Source organism: Malus sylvestris, chromosome 8, assembly GCF_916048215.2.
Source record: "Malus sylvestris chromosome 8, drMalSylv7.2, whole genome shotgun sequence".
Classification (NCBI taxonomy): domain Eukaryota; kingdom Viridiplantae; phylum Streptophyta; class Magnoliopsida; order Rosales; family Rosaceae; genus Malus; species Malus sylvestris.
Genome location: NC_062267.1, coordinates 12,010,426 through 12,024,330, shown reverse-complemented (window position 1 = coordinate 12,024,330; position 13,905 = coordinate 12,010,426). Strand labels below are relative to the sequence as shown.

The following is a 13,905-nucleotide window of genomic DNA, read 5'->3' as shown; positions in this document are numbered from 1 at the left end:
TTCTCACAAAGAGGATCCGAAAAGGATTCGGACTCCTACTCAAAAGCCTAAACCCAAAAAAAATGCAAACTCCAACGACCCAACCCTGAAAATTGAAGTTCTAATTGGGGTTTTAGGAATTTGGATTTGGGCCAATCCAGCGTAATCCCAATCGCACCTTAGGGTTACAAGATTTAAAATTAAAACGACATCAACGTGAATGTGGCTACAATTTTTTTTTTGAACAAAGGAATGGCAATAGCATCAACAATATCGTCATCAACCTCAAAGCTCTTCTCTTTTTCCTCGTTATCACTCCGCCTGAGAAGCCTCACAACCACCGCGCGCAGCGCCAGAAGCAACTGCAGCGCCGCCAAGAAGAAGAAGGAGAAGCAGGAACTGAGGCAGATAGTGGTGGTAAAGGAGAAGAGGAGAACGCGTTCCGACAGAGAATTCCAGTTGGAAACAATCAAGCGCTATGGAGGCACCGCCACCCACATTCCCGTCATGCTCGGCGAGGTTCTGGACGTTTTCCCCGCGTCCAAACAGCTACGGTACTTCGTCGACTGCACTGTCGGAGCTGCTGGGCATTCCTCTGCGGTCAGTAATCACTCTTCTATCTTTGCTTCTACAGAAAGCACTTGTGGTCATAATCGCTTCTGCTTCTGCTTCTGATAGAAGTGATAATATAAACAAGTTGAATTTTGTATTAAACGTCTAATCCAATCCAAGTTATGCAAGAAGCACTTGCGAGTGCTTCGTGAAGAAGTGCTTCTTGAAAAAGCGCTTCAAGGAGCTAGAAGCACTACTAAGTTTGTTTGCCAAGTGCACTTTGAAACTTTTTGGTTGCTCTACAAGAAGCAATGCTGAACAGACCCTTAATTTGATGTAATTACGAGTTGGGTTTTGGCTTAATTGTTTGATTACTAGCAGATAATTGAAGGGCATCCGGAAATGGAAGTGTATGTTGGGCTTGATGTTGATCCTACGGCGCTTGAGAAGGCTCGAGCTCGGATCAACTCTGTTTTGCATGACCCGACTAGTTCGAGCCTCAAAGCTTACACCTTTTTGGAGAATTTCAGATATGTGAAGTCTCTGCTTTGTGATGTGGATGAGACACTGGTTGAAACTGGGATTGATGGGATGTTGATGGATTTGGGAATGTCGTCGATGCAAGTGAATGATCCACAAAGAGGGTTTAGTGTGCTTGCTAATGGACCTCTTGATATGAGGATGGATCCTCAGGTAAGAATTGTTATGGCATTTTTGTATCCAATTTAGTTGAATGAGATAAAGACTAGGAAAAAGTTATTTGCTTTTTTATGTTCCAAGTATGTATGTAAGAAACTTAAGAGCGCATTTGTGATTTCGAGTTTTTTAGCGGGTGGAGTGTTGTTATGAACTGATTGAGTCAATCGCTTTCTTGCAATTTTCATGGTAATAGTTAAACATTTTTATCTGAAGACTCATCGGGGAGGCTCTGATGCCATTTTATTTTTACATGTGTTCCCAAGTCCAAAGACCAGTTTGAGGGTGTTCATGTGAGTGATTGCTCAAATAGGATGCCTATAATAATGCCCCTTTTATCATGTGTAAGAATGGTGTACTAATGGGTAGGTTACAGTTACGCCACATGTGTGCACATGTGGAAAATTGGTGTGGTGACCATTTTACATATATGTGCTTGCAGCAGTGTGTGGATCGTGTAGCTCATGTAGGGATGTAAAGATCTGAATCACCCAATTATGATCCCCTCGTCATATGCACTCATGATTCCCGTCTTCTGTAACTAAGCTCAGTTATATTTTTCCTTTTCCAAACTAATGTTCTCTGCCGGTACTGACTGTGATTCATGGAAGTCCGAGGTGATAGTTTGTAGGGTGAATGAATACTTTCTAAGAAAAATGACATGCATGATTACTATGATTTACTGACTGCATCATCATTGTAAATGTTTGTTTCATATAATTGATTGGAGTAGGGCTTTGACAGGCAAGTCTGAAAGCTGAAGACATTTTGAACTCTTGGCCAGATAATGAGGTAGGGCGCATCCTGCGGGACTATGGGGAAGAAAGTAACTGGTACTCTCTTCAAAATAGAATTGTTAGAGCCCGTTCACAGGGTGGATTGCATACCACTGGTGATTTAGTAGATCTTATAAAGAGTGCAACTCCGCTGAGTCGAGGTAGGCATCCTCATGTTCTCTATTGTTCTTGTACTTTGAACTTGCATAGTATATTTCTATCAGAACCGTAGTTCAATTGATTGTTGTATTAATGGATATGCAAAAATGCTTTAATTACTAAGGTTGAATTCAACTGCAACAGAAGGACGGCAAGGTTGGATTAAGACAGCTACAAGGGTGTTTCAAGCTCTGAGGATAGCCGTGAACGATGAACTGAAGACTCTTGAGGATTCTCTTTATGCTTCCTTTGACTGCCTTGCACCTCGTGGCAGGTTGGCAGTCATCTCTTTCCATAGTTTGGAGGACAGAATTGTGAAACAAACATTTCTGGACATCATCAACGTCAAAGACAGAGATGGTGACGTTGACATGAATGAAGAAGAACCACGGAAGAAAGAAGTGAGAAAGATCATGAGTGACATTGATGAGAACGAAGCATGGATCAAACAAACGGTACAAGGCTTAAGAGGCATAATTCTCACTAAGAGACCAATTACACCGTCTGAAGCGGAAGAGAGCCTGAACAGCCGGGCTAGAAGTGCCAAGCTCAGGGTTCTTCAGAAGCTTTAATCCTTTGATAACAGCTGGAGATTAGATTAGACGTGTACAAGTGTTTCCCCATATGTATCGGCGTCATTGGTGTTTTTCCATGTTTTGATTCACGTTTTATTTAAGTTGAAGCTTAGAGCTGACATACAAATTACAATTGTTGCTGTTATGAAACGTAACATTCCACAAATATGATATATCTGAAGGCCTTGATAGTTCATTTGATTTGTTGCATTTGAATCTCCGGCCACGAAGTCTCCTCGTGGTTATTTACATAATTTCTCAGGGAAGTTTCCTTTTCGCGGAGTTGGCAAAGCGCTTCCTGGTTAATGGATTCTCAGTATTTGATCTAGCAACATTTCCAATGGACATTTGAGGAGATTTCCTTAGTTTAAATTTCATGAACGTTAGTTTGATGTCTCGTTGAATTAAGGAAAAAAAAAAGGGAAAACTATCCAAAACATCCTAAAAAAGTTTCGTTTAACCATAAGGACATTCAATTTTGAAAATACCAAGGTTACCCTTGAAAGCCTTCAGACACAATTGAATAAGGAGACAAAACATGCAGTAGCTAGGACAGTATGCAGAAAGTTTCACGTGAATTCACATGGCCTTCATTAAAAAGCAAAAGGAAAAGACAAGTTTGGCAGATGTAGAAACAGTATCAGCAATTTCAGAAACAGTGTGGCAGATGCAAAAACAGTATCAACAATTTCAGAAACAGTGCACTATTCAAAAAGTTGTTTGTCGTTTAGGAATTTGATTTTGTATATAATGAAGCTTTTCCTCCCATACAGAATACACCTTTAGCTCAACATCTCGCAACACCTCAACATAGCAGAGACACACCATACACACACCATCCTTCAATCCTCATACACTCAAGCATCCAAAACTTTCCTAGCATCATTTGTAAACACTTCTTTTTGTAAACATTCTATATATAAATAAAAGTTCAAGTGTACATATTCAAACAATCTCTAAGTCTTAAGTAAGCTTTTTTTTCTTTCTTTAGTGTGTTTGTTTAATTAGACTTTTAGTCAAAAACAGGAAAACACTATTATAGTTATATTATTAACCTGCTAAACTGATGATCATCTTTGCTCGAGCACTCTGTTATAGTTGAATGCTTGCCATACAAATAACTAGACATTAACCAGGGTACCTTTGAGTTCTTCGTACATTTAAGTTCAGCCGTTAAGGCCTTATACTTGTACTGTGAGTGGCCGTCATGCTGAAACATGTCGAGTTCCATGTGCAAGGTTCTATATCTAGTTGTTATAATGGTCATCTGACTATTTAACTGGGCCTTGCTATGCGAATTTGGTATCAGAGTCAAGTTTAGCATTTTAATAGTATAATTATAATAGTAAAGTACCTTGAGGACGGAAGTCATTGATACAACTGATATCACACTTGTTTATTTTGTATGAACAACAGATATTATTGTCCTTGTAGACCTTGTCAACCACAATCACCAGATATATATTGTCCCATACACTTAACTATAAATAGCATAAAGAGAAGATTAGCATATATATCCAAAAGAATAAGCAGGACTTTGAAGAAGCAAAAGTTTTATCTTGGTTATCTTGAACATCCTTCATTTATTCATAAATATAATAACATAGAAGTAAAAAGAGCAACAGATCAAGTTTTAGAGACCTTTAGAGAAGAAAGAGAGTTTCTAAGAAACCAGTTAGCAGTAACTTTAGAAAAAGGTAGACTATAGTTTATGATAGATTATCTTAATTTAGAAATTAGTGAACCTCAAAAAAGAAAAATAACCTTAGACCAAAATAGTTTAGTTTGTTATTTTCCGTTGAAAAAGCATAATCATATTTTGCATAGTGAAGAAAATTCACAAGTCAATAGTATTGTAAATCTTATTATTAGTCAAGTAGAAAATATAAACTTAGAAAATAATAAACATAATCATTTGTTAAACCAGTTGTTAGAGCATGTTCAGAAAAATTCCATAAAAATAATTAGACAAAATTTAGATTATATTACATCTTAGTTAGAAGATAATAATAAAAATATTCAAAGGTTTCCTAGCAAAAAAGAGATAAAAGAGTTTGTTGATCTCATAAATAGTAAGCCGAAGCAAGCAGAACTTAGATTACTAGAAATAGTTGAGCAGTTAAAATTAGAAATTCAAAAAATTCAATTAGTGCAAAAAGAGTTGAGTGAATAAATAGATAAGTTGCATAATAAAATACATAAATTATTAGTTTAATGACCGATTCTAGAACTAGCAGAAAATATATCCAAGTTTTGAAAGAAATTAGTAAGTTAGATAAAGAACCAGTAGGTTTAACAGATTTTTCAACACAAGTATCCAGTAGTAATATTCCCAGTAGGCAAATAATTTAATTATTCAATTAGTCTTAAGTTTAGTTGAAAAATTAAATCAAGTTGAAGAACAAATAGCAGAAATAAACCAAGTTTTACATAACACATCTTCATTACTTCCACCATCTTTACTAGATAAATTAGAAAATTTAACTTTAAGTGCAAATAATCATATCAGAAGACCTAAGCTAAATCCTTTTGATAATAGAAAATGGAACTCTTTAGGAAAAGAAGGAAAAAAAGTAGTTAGAGCTGAAGATATCTATCCAAATGAAGAAGAAGCACAAGAATTTATTAGAAGAGGTTTTGAGAGAACACAGAAAAATAAATATAACTTGTATCAATTAGGTTTATTTGAAAACATAAGTAGAATTGTAATAGCATCAGTCAACATGAAGTTAACTGTATTGATAAAGAAGTCACACTTAATCTAATTAGTAAAGAAGCAGTTACTCATTTGAGAAAATCACATTTTAGTCATATTCATATATGAACAATATTAATTGGAATAGCAGGATTAACCAGAGCACAAGTAGACACAAAAGTATTAGTATACATATATGATAATAGATGGGATAATCACCAACAAGCAGCAATAGCAACAGCTGAAGTAGACTTAAGTTCAAACTTAGCAGTCATATGTTGTATTCCAAATTATGTTATGACGATTAATGAATTTAGTAAATATATTAAAGTGAGCATAAGAACAAAAAATTATAATATGAAATGAGAGTATAAAAATTTGTGTATTAGCTTAATGTATATAGGTAAAGTGTCTGATAGATATTATCATAAGTTTAATTTAGAGTTTCAAAATTTAGTTCAAACATTTGATAGTAAACATGTAAATATGATAGAAGCAAAACCCGTAGATAATAGCTTTTTAAAAAGAACTTAGTGGACATTTCCTAATTTACAAGTAGCAACAAATAGACAACTAGATAAAGTACAAATATATGAAACTAGTATAGCTCAAGCAACAATTAGGTTTAGTAATTATTAGCAACTATAAAAAAAATAGAAGAAGATGAAAGTGAAATCGAAAATGAGAGTATACATATGGCTTTTGATAATTTAGATATTAATTTAGTTGAGCAAAACTTTAATCATTTTGTAAATAAGCTTATAGAAGATATTGATCATTTAGATAAAGAACTATATTTGGAAAAATATAAGACATATAATTTAGGACTACATAGAATTTCAGACGAAGAGATTAAAAAATTAATCTTAGAATTAGGTGTAGAACATATTTTAGGATCAAAATAATATAATAATTTATTAAAATTGAAAGCAGAATGTAATCCAGCAGAAGAAAGTAGTACATCAGGAGTAGAAAATCCAGAACACGCAAGTAGAACTAATTAACAATTTTTGAGACCAACAAATGAACAATATAATGAAAAAGCAAAAGTAGATTATATAGAAGAAAGTATGATAAAACCTAGAAAAAATAGGATTCCATATTTGAGAGGGTTAGAACAAATTAATACAGCTGGTAATATATTATATTAAATTTAGATAATGTAGATCCACAAGATTAGGAAAGAACGATTGAGAGATGGGAAAAAGGCTGCGTACATGCAGCATTAATGTTAGATTTTAGTAATTCACAAAATATGTTAGATTACTTTGAGCATACTTTGGATGGTTTAGTTTTTTATTAGTTCCAATCATGGAAAGTCCCAAATCCAGAACAGCATCAGGCAGCTAAAACACATTTTAATATTGATGATTTTGTTACTTTGATTAAACAATAGTTTTTAGACCATAATAGGTTAGAATTGATGGCAGAAGCGAACAAGAACAAATAAGAGCAATTAGAAATTTAGAACAATTAGAATTAGTAATATTAATTTATTAGATACTTATATGACAAAAATAAAAGGACCAATAGGTGAAAAGATTTGGAATGAATGGCAAAAGCATCCAAAGAAGAATGATATTGCAATAGGACCTAGAATTCAACATGTATATGATATACTTAGACAAGAGTGTAGTCAAATAAAAGCAAAGAGACAAATTAGAAAACAATTTTACATGAGTTGTAAAAATATAGATTTACCACAACAGTATGGTTGCCATAAGAAAAATAAGCATAAGAAAATATACAAAAAGAAATATAAGTTGTATAAACTCTACAAACAACATAAGAATTTCTGTATAAAACCTTCAAGAACATATAGGAAGAGAAAATATATTCCAAAACAATTTAGAAAAAGAAGTGGCAAACCTTGGATTAGAAAATATAAAACACCAAAAGATAAGAGTAGTTGTAAATGTTATTCATGTGGAGAAGCTGGACATATTAGACCTAAATGTCCAAAATAAGGTAAACAGTCGAAAGAAAAAATACATTTGATGAAGTTGTTTAAGTTAGAAGAAGATGAGGATATTCAGTCAATATACAATTTAGATGATTTAAGTGATAATGAGAGTATTTATAGTATAGAGAGTATAGAGAGTATTAACATGATAGATTCAAACTCGGAAGATTCAAGTAGCACAAATAGTGATCTAGAAGAGTATATGTGTGCATTCATAGAAGGGCAACATGAAGAATAATATAAATACATTAATTTAGGTTGACCAGAAAAAGTGTGAAAAGTGTTATAGTAATAGGTTATTAGAAGTTAATTCAGTAGAATCACAAGAAAATACTGAAATATTAGGAAATATTGTTCATAGTATAAAAAAACCAAAAAATAATTCTTTTATTACCATAAATTGTGAAATAGAATTAGCAAAAAAACATAAGATACAAACAACAGCTATGATAGATACAAGGAGTACAAAGAGTGTCATAAGAGAAGAGTTACTACCAGAAAAATATAGACAAAAATTAGCAAAACTAGTGAGAATAACACAATTTGATGATAGATCAGTTTACTTAACACATTGTATAAATAATGAGTTTATTAAAGTAGAAAAACAACAATTTAATTTACCATTAACATTTGTTTCACCAGTAGGATCATATCCATTCATTTTAGGTTTAAACTTTTTGAAAAGTTTACAAGGTTTTTTATTTATGAACCCTAACATAACATTTTTCAAAAGAGGCATTATAATAACTGACCAAAGTAATGTTGTAGAAGCATACAAAAGCATAAGTATAGAAGAGTCTAGTGGCCAAGATAGTTATCATTTAGAAAACTCAAAAGAAAATGATGAGCATAATAACGTAAAAGAGTTTGATGAAGACATATTTGAACATGAATATCCGATTTTAAAAGAAGGAAACCATATATAAATATTACAATTAAGTAAACCAAGACGTTTAGAAGAATTATTACAATTAGTAGAACAAACTAGAATTATAGGTGAAGACCCACAGTTACATTGGAGTAAAAATAAAATACTAGCAAAATGAGATATAATTAACCCATATTTAACCATTAAGACGGCTGATATGCCTTGTAGTTTAATAGATAAACAAGAGTTTGAGCAACAAATAAAAGTTTAAATTTAAAAGTAATTAGACCCTCTAAGTCTAGACATCGATCAGCAGCATTTATTGTAAGAAAACATTCAGAACTAAAGAGAGGTAAGGCTAGAATAGTTTATCATTACAAGAGATTAAATGATAATACATATGAAGATAGTTATAAGTTACCAAATGAGGATGAGCTTATAAATAAAATTCAAGAGAGTAAATATTTTAGTAAATTTGATTGTAAATCAGGTTTTTGGCAAATACGATTAGCAGAAGAATCAATTGAGTGGACAATTTTTACTTGTCCAGAAGAACATTATGAGTGGCTTGTTATACCATTTAGACTTAAAAATACTCCATCGATCTTTCAAAGAAAGATGGACCAAATTTTCAAGAAATATGATAATTTTTGTATTGTTTATGTAGACGATAGCTTAGTACATAGTAAAAATAGAAATGAACATATGAAACATTTAAAGATAGTTTTACAAGAATTTATTATAATGGAATTGTGATTAGCAAAAATAAAATAGCATTAGAAAAACAAGATATATAATTTTTAAGAATGTATATCAAGTCAGGTACAATACAATTACAAAATTATATAGCTAAAAAGGTCTTAGAATTTCTAGATAAGTTAGAAGACAAAAAACAATTACAAGTATTTTTAGGATTGTTAAATTATGTAAGAAATTTTATCCCTGATTTAGGAAGGAAAATAACAGTATTACATAGTAAAACTAGCAAAACAGGACAAAAATATTTTAATAGTGAAGATATAAAATTAGTACAAAATATAAAGGAAGAAATTACTAAACTTAAGCCATTAACCTTACCATTAGATGATAGTTACAAAATAGTTGAAACAGATGCTTCATCATTAGGATGTGCAGATATATTATACCAGAAAAAGCATAAGGAGTCACCAAAATCTGATGAACAAGTTTGTAGATATTCATCAGGAAAATTTAGTGATGTACAATCAAGATTACCATCAACAGATTTAGAAATTTTAGGGATAATTAATTCACTTGAAGCATTTTATTTATTTTTACATAATGAAGTATTTACAATTAGAACAGATTGTCAAAACATAGTTTCTCATTATAATAAGATACATGCTAATAAACAGGCAACCCGAAGATGAGTTAATTTTGTTGATTCAATTACAGGAAATGGTTTTAAACCAATTTTTGAACATATAAAAGGTAATGACAATACATTAGTCAATATCTTATCAAGATTAATTTGTTGAACATGTATGGAATATCATGGACCATCATCAGCAAATAGCACAAGGCCACAAGGCAGAAGAACTTTTTTCAATAGCATAATGATGCACCATCAACCTCCACCATTCAGTGGATTTCAAAATAGCATAAGCAGACCAACATCACCACCAGCACCCACTTTCAACTTTAATGGCAATATTGTTGAAGGAATCAGAAATCCAACTCTAAGATATAGGCCAAGAGTACCAGGACTTTTTGATAGGCAACATGTTCTCTTAGATAATTTTTGGAATATCCAAATCAAGTAGCCAAACATGAGGTTAGGTCATGAAAAATTAATTAGAGCCTTGGAACAAGAGTTTGATAGTTTTAGTTTTAATTTCCATCAAAGCCAGCATCATATTCATTCTCTTGAGCACAACATTCAAGTCATCTCTAGAGAACACAAGTCTTTATTTAGTAAGTTTACCAAAATGAACCAAGAACTCCAAGCTCTTAGAATGCAGCAGAAGGCAAGTGACACCCTAAAAAGAGAATTGAAGATAGGTTTAGAAATTGATCAGCATAAGAATAAAGGAAAAGAGATTATTGAACCCATAGAATAATAGGCTAATGAGCCCATAGAAGAGATTAAGATTAAGCTCTTAGAAGAAGACTTTGAAATGGAGCAGCATTAAAATAATGAGCAGCATCAGCATCTGAGTGACAAATACAAAAAAAGAAAAATATGAAAGTTTTCTTAGGAATATATATTTAGAATTTGTTTGTACCATACTTGACCAATCCCGAAACTACCGAGCACCGGCCAACGCTATACTGTCAAGGACCCAGAAGAGTTCCCCTCCGACCAGGAGGCCAATCACTACTCGACACGTGTCAAGATTAGAAGCCAATCAGAGCGCAGCACGTGTCAACATCAAGAACCAATCATAACATGACACATGTCAATGTGACAAAGCTACAAGTTTTTCTATAAATAGGGGTCATTCCCCCACAATATTGCCTAATGCCATTTTGGATTAAATCATTCACAAGAACTCACTAAATTGAAAGCTTGATCCTTTGTACTTGTGTAAGCCCTTCACTACTAATAAGAACTCCTCTACTCCGTGGACGTAGCCAATCTGGGTGAACCACGTACATCCTGTGTTTGCTTCTCTGTCTCTATTCATTTACGTACTTATCCTCACTAGTGATCGAAGCAACCAAGCGAAGGTCACAAAACCTGACACTTTCTGTTGTACCAAAGTCTTCGCTGATTTTGTGCATCAACATTTGGCGCCGTCTGTGGGAAACGACACTTATTCCTACTCTCTTCAGCTGTGTCAAGCTGGTTTCTATCATTCGTACACTTTCTTTTGATCAGGCATCCCTCTCCAACATGGGAAGCGAAGGAAGCCACAGCACACAGAATGACACCCCCTTGCACATAGTGCGAAACAACGAAAGAAGGAAGGAAAACGAGTTCTTCTTCAAGCTAAAGTCGATGAGTTGGAAGCTCAGAACAACAAGATAGCAATGAGGAATGAGGTCCTCTAGGAGCAATATGAGAAGCTCTTCGAGACACTCCACGAAGCTAGGCAAGCTCAGACACGCGAGCTTGTTGCCCCCGTGGAAGTCAACCATCAACTGGGTGCCCTCCAACATGGAGGGTCACATGCATTCGACATAGATATCCCTGATAGGGAACAGATTACCCATCGACTTGATAATCAACATGAGGCTTCTCTTAACCCAGTTGCTTCGACCCGAACCATGAGAAGTGGAGGGAGACACCTCTTTGCTGAAGGGGCAGAAGGATCGAAAGCCGTCTTTCGCGATTGTCGGGATTTCCTGAAGCAACGTCGAGAGAATTCCATCCATATAAGCTCAAAGATCAATGACCCCAAGGATTTCTGAGAGACTCGGTCCCCTGCCACGGCCCGAGCCGGCCACCAATTTGGGGAAGGGGCAACAAGTCCTAGAGAAACATGAGGGTACAGGGGACTCAGAGGTGTTCCGACAGACATACCCTGGAAGCCAGTACAGCGAGTCCAGGGAAAAATCACATGCCCTTGATCAAACCTTCCTAATTCCAAGAGGAGATGGAGATTTACGAAAGAAAGCTCCAGTGGCACATAACTCCGCTCAGGACCCCCTTGTCCTACAACTTCTTGAGGAAGTAAACAAGTTGAAGGCTGAACGTCAGGCTGAAATACCTGACTGGAACCAACCCAGGCCTGGCCCTCTTACAAGGAGGATCCTCAACACCCCCCTTCAAGCAAAGACAAAGCAAAAGCTTGGCTTGCAACTTTATACTGGAAAAGAGGACCCGATTGAGCACCTTAACCTCTTTGAGTCCACCATGGCATACCGGATGCACACCGACGAAGAGCGATGTCTTCTCTTCCCCTCCACCCTCTCTGGTGGAGCTCTAAATTGGTATTGTCGTCTTACACCTGAGACGGTAGACTCATTTGAGGAATTGAGGAAACTATTTGTTTCCCAACACATTTTCCAAACCGATCGCTTGCACTCTGCAGATGACTTGTACACTATCCGCCAGAAGCCAGACGAGTCATTACGTATGTATGCTGGCCGCTTCAGCCATGAATACTCCCGATGTGCCGAGGCAGACGACAAGACTGCCCTCAAAGCCTTCACGGCAGGCCTACGTGATTGTTTCTTTAAATACATGATCAATGCCAATACTTGGAAGACTTACTCTGAGGTGATGGCGCAGGCTTATAACCATGCCTCCGCCGAGGCAAAGACATATCAGGAGAAACCCCCTACAACCATCCTTTATCAACAAGTGGGAGGTGGAAGCCAGACTCACCTAAATGAGAAGACCTCGACTTTCCAAACAGCAGTGGCACCTCCCCATGCCTTGCATAATGCTTCGCCGAATCAACAGACATATCAATTTCAAGGCAAGAGGAAGGATTTCCATCCTCACCACTCTCATTTCAGTAAAAAGAGTAAGGGACACTATCCCGATAACCAAGGGTATCGCCACAATAACGCTCGCCCCCAGGCAGTCAATGCAGTGGGTCAAACCCGCGTCAAGATACCCCCTACCCCAAGATATGAGACATACACGCCCTTGAATGCCACATGCGCGGCCATTTACCCCAGCATAGCTCACCTGATACCAAAGCCAAAGCCGAGGCACCCAGATTACACGCCCCCGAATAACGCGGGCATGTTTTGTTGCTACCATGAGCATAACGGCCATGATAGCGAGAAATGTATCATCCTCCGTGATCGTATTGAAGCTTTGGCACGAGAAGGAAAAATTGATCAATTCCTCCTTCACCCTCAAAGGGATAACCGTAACCAACGCCAGGTGAATGTCATATATTCCATAAGCGGCGGCACACCCATATCTGAATCTTCCAATAGGGCCATGAAAAACAGTGAACGAATTCTGAGGCCTGGTCACCAAGTGTTTCACGTGGAAGACATCAGGGGAGGGAAGTATCAAAAGCCTAACTGGGATCCGATATGTTTCTACCCTGAGGAAGAAAGAGGCATCATCTACCCTCATAACGACCCATTGATCGTGGAGGCTCACATAGCCAACTTTGATGTTCGACGAATCCTCGTAGACACAGGGGCTTCGGTCAATATCATGTTTGCCGAAGCTTTCAGGGCACTCAGTGTAGCTGAACACTTGCTCGATCGCTCGATTTCTCCTCTGATAAGCTTCTCCGGTGATATCGTGCAACCCTTAGGGAGCATACATTTACCCTTTACTATTGGTACAGGCCCTTACACGGCTACCATTACCACTAACTTCCTAGTGGTTGACTGCCCAACGGCATACAATGTCATCTTTGGGCGCACAAGCATCAATGATCTCAAGGCTATGGTATCCACGCATATGCTGTTGATGAAATTTCCAACCCCCCATGGCAACGGCTACATCAGAGGAGATCAGCTTAGTGCACGATCATGTTACAACACTTCAGTTAAGCAACAACACTTGCCCGGACCCAAGGAAACCCTGTCTGTACATGACCAAGTCACAAAGACCAGCCTAGATGAAGCGAACTTGGATCTTCCTGATAGCAACAATCAACCCGATGATCCTCGAGATGACTCTTTCACCCAGCAAGCCCAACCTGCTGAAGAGTTGGAGAAGGTACCTATCTCAAGAGATTATCCAGATCGCATGGTGAAGATTG

At 36.2% G+C, this 13,905-nt stretch overlaps 1 protein-coding gene across 1 annotated transcript; it reads left to right on the top strand.

The window, feature by feature from the left end:
- Positions 1 to 102: 102 nt before the first annotated feature.
- On the top strand, positions 103 to 2,933 carry LOC126632780 (uncharacterized). The gene is made up of 4 exons (XM_050303268.1): positions 103 to 579; positions 913 to 1,224; positions 1,972 to 2,164; positions 2,307 to 2,933. The coding sequence occupies exons 1-4, from the start codon at positions 232 to 234 to the stop codon at positions 2,732 to 2,734; spliced, it is 1,281 nt and encodes a 426-aa protein (XP_050159225.1). The 5' UTR covers positions 103 to 231; the 3' UTR covers positions 2,735 to 2,933.
- The last annotated feature ends 10,972 nt before the right edge of the window (positions 2,934 to 13,905 follow it).